The sequence below is a fragment of the Pyxicephalus adspersus genome, chromosome 9 (genome assembly GCF_032062135.1).
Source record: "Pyxicephalus adspersus chromosome 9, UCB_Pads_2.0, whole genome shotgun sequence".
Taxonomy (NCBI): Eukaryota; Metazoa; Chordata; class Amphibia; order Anura; family Pyxicephalidae; genus Pyxicephalus; species Pyxicephalus adspersus.
In genome coordinates this window covers 352,426-358,517 of record NC_092866.1, presented here as the reverse complement: position 1 = coordinate 358,517, position 6,092 = coordinate 352,426, and the positions used below count along the sequence as shown (strand labels likewise).

General features: G+C 49.9%; 1 protein-coding gene across 1 annotated transcript in view; it reads right to left on the bottom strand.

Moving 5' to 3' along the window:
• Positions 1-1,165: 1,165 nt before the first annotated feature.
• CSNK2A2 (casein kinase 2 alpha 2) overlaps positions 1,166-6,092 on the bottom strand; it is an 8,618-nt gene continuing 3,691 nt past the window's right edge. The window contains exons 3-12 of the mRNA XM_072421496.1: positions 5,613-5,714; positions 4,532-4,582; positions 4,329-4,388; positions 4,138-4,221; positions 3,940-4,050; positions 3,770-3,871; positions 3,426-3,526; positions 3,204-3,352; positions 2,809-2,898; positions 1,166-2,333 (exon numbers count right to left, since the gene is read on the bottom strand). Coding sequence (XP_072277597.1) covers positions 2,825-2,898; positions 3,204-3,352; positions 3,426-3,526; positions 3,770-3,871; positions 3,940-4,050; positions 4,138-4,221; positions 4,329-4,388; positions 4,532-4,582; positions 5,613-5,714 — 834 coding nt within the window. The 3' untranslated portion in view covers positions 1,166-2,333; positions 2,809-2,824. The remainder of the gene's footprint in view (positions 2,334-2,808; positions 2,899-3,203; positions 3,353-3,425; positions 3,527-3,769; positions 3,872-3,939; positions 4,051-4,137; positions 4,222-4,328; positions 4,389-4,531; positions 4,583-5,612; positions 5,715-6,092) is intronic.

The window sequence follows — 6,092 nt, the reverse complement described above, 5'->3', positions numbered from 1 at the left end:
CTAATGATTTCCCTTCTATCCAGTCAGGAGCTTGTGCCGATAGGGCAGATAATACTCTAAATGTCCACACGGGGGTGCCCCAATATTCACCCAACATGTGGCTATTGTGGGGTGCATTCTTTTTTTTTTTTACATTAAGCTTCACCCTAATCCTCTGCTGGGTATTTTTTAGGGATAGCGATTTAATTTTTAGACAAGTGAAAATCAGTTATTGTAGAAAACACAATTTTTATTTTGAGTGGTAGGATCAGGACCAGGTCAGGATTGTACTGCTGTGTCCCCACAGGAAAGATTCACCTTCTAACAGCCCCGGTGTCACCCCAGTACATATTATATACAAGGGTGTCCCTTCCCTTCTGGTCCAATAAGCACAGCAGGAAAGGTGAGATCCAACCCAGAACAATGGCAGTCCTCAGGATCGGGTCATGCATGTCTCCGCATTCATATAACCACCATTCCTCCCATACAGGCCCCTGGACCAGGAAAACTTAGCATTTGTATACAGATGCTGGACCATTTAGCAAACACACATGGAACCCAGGCCAGAGACCTGAGACTTCAAAACCAGGGACCCTGGGCCCAGGAAAAGTTCAGCCCACAGAGGCAGGTACAGGTTGACAATCAAAAATCTGGCCATCGATAATCCGGATCCTTCATACATGAATTTCAGATTACATTTGAAATACAGGGACTGCAGTACACTATTTGGCCACTAATGTTTTAATGGCACTGTTAGGTCTTGCTTGCTACACTAAATACATGTGGAGACGTCCCTGCTGCCTGGAACTTTCCCAGATGTCCGCAGTGCTGCGAGAGGAAGGCCGGCCTGTGCGTGGTGGTAAGTATAAAAAAAAAAATCCAGATTTTTGAATGTCAACCTGTACCCAGAAGCAGGGAGTGCGGTGGGCACACAGGCAGAGGCTGGCCCAGCGATCAATCTGCCCCCATCCAGAGCCATGAACCCTGGACAAGGAAGAACTCTTGGTACGCACATGGAATATATACCCAGTCAGCTACCTAGAACCAGGGACCCCACATACAGGTAGAGAACCTGGTCCGGGGACCAATCAGCACAAACATACCGGGCCCTAGGAGAACCAAGCCTGTACACCTCAATGCACACACAGCTGCCACCATACACACATGAAGGAGACGGACACAGAGATGCTGAACAGAGGTATTTATAGACTGGATTCCAAGTGGGTGGCAGAGCAGTCAGGCAAGGGCCAGTCTGTACCTCGCACCTCACGCTGCTGGGCACTGGAGGGGGAAGAGAGACAATGGGTCCCACTGACCCGCCTGAGAAACGGAGGAGAAAACACGGCTACGGCCGAGACACAACCCAGTGCTTGTTATGTGTGACAGCGACAAAACCGTGAGCGGGTAACACCAAGCCGACCCCCCCCCAACACCCTGTACCAGGCCAGCCAGCCCAGCACGGGCATCTACACTGCAAACATCTAAGGAGGAGAGGCGGAAGCCCCACATAACACTGAATTCTGACAGTTCCACAGGAAGAGTCCTCCATGAATCTCTGTCATCCACCCGGAGGATTGGATTATGTCGCTTGCATTGCACAGGCAGCAGATCAGCGCTGGGCCGCTCTCCGAGGTAGCTAAAGAACAAACACTGAACGTGTCACTGGAGGGGGGAAGATGACAGACGGAAGGTGACATATAGCTACAGTAAGCTCCTCGAAACACAATGCCCCATGTCATCCAAAACCTCCAATCAGGGCCTCGGTGTCCCCAAACTCCACTCGCAGTGACACAGCCGCCGCCAAGTCGCATCACTCAGAAAACACAAAATTAAGACTGGTAATAGCCCAGAGCTCGGAATCTTGGCATCATAACTTAAAACTTCCCTGGATATTGGTCATAAAAATTAAAAAAACAAAAAAAGAGAAAAGCAACATTGGAGGGGATATTGCTGCTTGAAGAAAAGGTGGATGTACCCTGTAACAGCACAACTAGAAAGTGGACTACCCACCCGGGGGCACCTACCTGGGCCCATCCTAGGCTCAGCTCACCCTGGTAAGACCTGACAAACCCTACAAGGAACTCTGTCCAGAAGGCAGAGGGTTAAATCAAGGTACAGAGAAGCTTCCTTTCCTCAGATGGAGGAAGGCCGGGGGAAGGGCTGAGACTTGGGCCCCGTATACACATAGCTGTTCCCGCTCTGGTGGGGGCTCAGACAGCCTGTCCATTGCAGTGTCTCAGTAAAAGAAGGGGTACTGGGGTTCAGGAGCCGCTGGGATTGGTCACATACTGTCCACATTCACTGTTCTGGAGCCTTCTCCCACTACTACTGCTCATGGAAACAGCGGCGGCATCCTGCAATGGAGGAGAAGACAGGTAAGTGAGCAGGAAATTCAAATTATTCTGTATTAGGTCCAATACAAAGAAATATTCATGTAATATCATTATACTGTACAGACATTATATGTTTTAATATTTGGGTTTTGTTACCTAAAGTTTGTTATTGAATTTATTAAATATCGGTGAGTTATACCTAAGAATTATAGCCTACAATGAAAAATACATTTCCATTCAAAAAAATTGTACCGCTTTTTGCACGGAAATTTGGACGTAATTACACCCCTAGGGAGGTTATTAAAGCAAAAAATAACACAAACACACAAACAACAAAACACACAGCCCACAATGACATCAGCAGCTCCTTAGCCATAATGCCCAGTGCCCCGCCCACAATGACATCAGCAGCACCCTACCCATAATGCCCAGTGCCCCGCCCACAATGACATCAGCAGCCCCAGTGCCTCGCCCACTGACATCAGCAGCTCCTTACCCATAATGCCCAGTCCTCATCGAGTTGCTGACATGCTGCCAGGGAGCAGATTGGGGTCTGTCTGAGCCTGCTGCTCCTTTACTACTGGATCTGAAGAGGGAGAAACAAAAGATGAGAATCCAATCCCAGAATCTGCAGAATAAACATCTTCCAACTGGAACCAAAAATAAATTTATCATAAAGAAATTAGAACAGCTGGAACGGACTACACAACAGAATTTTATAGGACCCTGGCCTTGGGATGTGGCCCCATACAAGTCCACAGGCAGTTCCTGTCTAACGGATGTACCCAAACATTGGCGGGTGTCGGCAGCAGGACATCGGTAAGTATGGAGCAGGATGGGGGGGTACCCTGATATACAATGTCACATGCTATGACAGTAATGGCGACTCACAGAAATAGGGGTGCTCCATGGCTTCTCTGGCAGTCAGCCTTTGTTGATGGTCGTAGCGCAGCAATTTATCCAGAATGTCCAGAGCCTCTGCGCTCACCAGATGGCGGTTCTCACTGTGCAGGAAATTCTCCCAACGTTTCCGCGAGTGTCTGAGGGGAAGGAAAGAGGGTGATTCTGGGAAATCTCATCGTACGGGTTACAGCGCTGGAGGTTTATACTCACTGTCCCAGGATGTCATTAAAGTGAGGATCCAATTCTATATGGTACTTCTTCAGGTACCCATACAGGTCATCTGTGCCCAGGACCTTGGCAATACGGACCAGCTGCAGAAACACAGAGGTCAGTCAGAGCAGAATAGGGGGTAGAGGGTAACCTGCATGTCAAACTGTCCCACTGGGTGGGTTCAGGATAGAAGTTTTCAGGTACCAGGCGGGATGATAGGATTTTAGCACTTGAGGTAGTGACATCAGAACCGGGGTATGCACACACGGGGGGGGGGGGTCTGTATCTGTACACTAAACATAGAAAGAAGATGGGAGTTTCACTCGTGAAGTGCAGGGACTCACCTGGTCATAGTTGTCCTGGCCATGGAAAAATGGCTCCTTGCGGAAGATCATGCTGGCTAACATGCAGCCGAGACTCCACATGTCCAGGCTGTAATCATACATCTGCAGAGGAGAAGATGGTAAGAACACGGGGGGCAATGATTGGGAAGAGTCATTCAAACACTGCTTACCTGGTAATCCACCAACAACTCTGGCCCTTTGAAATATCGGGAAGCGACGCGCACATTGTACTCCTGTGCTGGGTGGTAAAACTCTGCCAATCCCCAATCTATAAGCCGTAGCTGGAAAACACGAGAATATGGGAGGAATTACACCATACCGCAATGGCGGTGGGGGGGGGGGGGCAGATACCACAGGGCTCAGGGTACCTTCTTCTGCTGGTGATCGATCATCACGTTATGCGGTTTGACGTCTCGGTGCATCACTCCTTGGCTGTGGCAGTAATCCAGAGCCTGACAACACAAACACAACCTGAACATGTAACACATCCCGGTGGAGGTTTCCCCAAACGTTTCCCTATTACCCCAATATGTAGAGGCATCAGACAGCACACACTCACCTTTAGAAGCTCATACATGTAATATCGGATGTCATAATCCGTTAGGATCTGATATAATTGCTGCAAAGAGAAAGCATCTGATGATTGATCACTACAACCCCCAGCATTCACCAGCTGTCCCTGCCCACAATAAAATGGCTCTCACATGCATTCAGATCCCCACCCATGTTCTGTATTTCATCCACCAACCCCACAGCGCTCACCTTAAAGTCTGTGTTGTTGATGTATTCAAACACCAGGGCGGGCGTCTTGGACTGGAAGAAACAGAGGAGATACAATGGTGACTGAAGGGGTCCAGCGGGGCAGACAGAGAACAAGCTGTACATGGGGGTGGGGGCCCTGAGCAGAGAACAAGCTGTACACAAGGGGCCCCTGAGCAGAGAGCAAGCTGTATGGGGGGGGGCACAAGGGGCCCCTGAGCAGAGAGCAAGCTGTATGGGGGGGGGGCCCTGAGCAGAAAACATGCTGTACGTGGGGGGGCCCCTGAGCAGAGAACATTGCTGTACATGGGGGGGGGCCCTGAGCAGAGGGCAAGTTGTACACGGGGGGGGCCCCTGAGCAGAGAACATGCTGTACATGGGGGGGGGGCCCTGAGCAGAGGGCAAGTTGTACACAGGGGGCCCCTGAGCAGAGAACAAGCTGTACACAAGGGGCCCCTGAGCAGAGAACATGCTGTACATGGGGGGGGGGGGGCCCTGAGCAGAGGGCAAGTTGTACACGGGGGGCCCCTGAGCAGAGAGCAAGCTGTACACGAGGGCCCCAGAGCAGAGGTGATGTCCTATCTATGATAAAAACTTCCCTACCTGAGTGCAATGATTCGCACTTACCTGTCCTGGCTCCATCGCTGCCACCTATACCCGGTGCTCTGGGTTCTGGAAGTTTCTGATCCAATGTAACTCCGGTGTATTGTACAGCCAGGCGAGTTCATTCCATGGCTGTCCCTTCTAAAACACTCAAGCCGCCTGCTTACAAGCTTTAATTTTTAGGTTTTGTTCCGCTTTAAAGTGACAAATTCTCCGGGGCCCCAGAGGCTGCAATGTAAAAACTTTCTATAAAATTATTACAAATTTGCTGGGGGAGGGGGGGGGGGCAAGGCATTAGGTAAGAAGTGTCTGTTGTCCATAGCAACCATTGATAGGTATGACAGGGACTCTCTGTCCTCCACATGTGCCCGGCGTCTTACAACCATGAACTGATTGGCTGTGGGGTGATGAAGAGCTGCCATTACCAGTCATGTGGGGGGAGGTGACATACGAGGGTGCCGCCATTTCCCTAACTGCTCACCACCGGGTCCTTTATGGTGTCCAGTAGCCGGATAATATTTGTTCCACCTCTCAAATTCTCCAAAATCTTCACCTCTCGCTTTATTTTCTTCTTCTTCACTGGCTGCGAACACATGTTACACACATCATATTAAACACACAAATACACACGCGGCACGCGCACACGTTACATACACGTGACACACACACACGTTACATCCACGTGACACACACACACGTTACATCCACGTGACACACACACACGTTACATCCACGTGACACACACACACGTTACATACACGTCACACACACACACGTTACATACACGTGACACACACACACACGTTACATACACGTGACACACACACACACGTTACATCCACGTGACACACACACACACGTTACATCCACGTGACACACACACACACGTGACATACACGTCACACACACACACACACGTTACATACACGTGACACACACGTTACATACACGTGACACACAC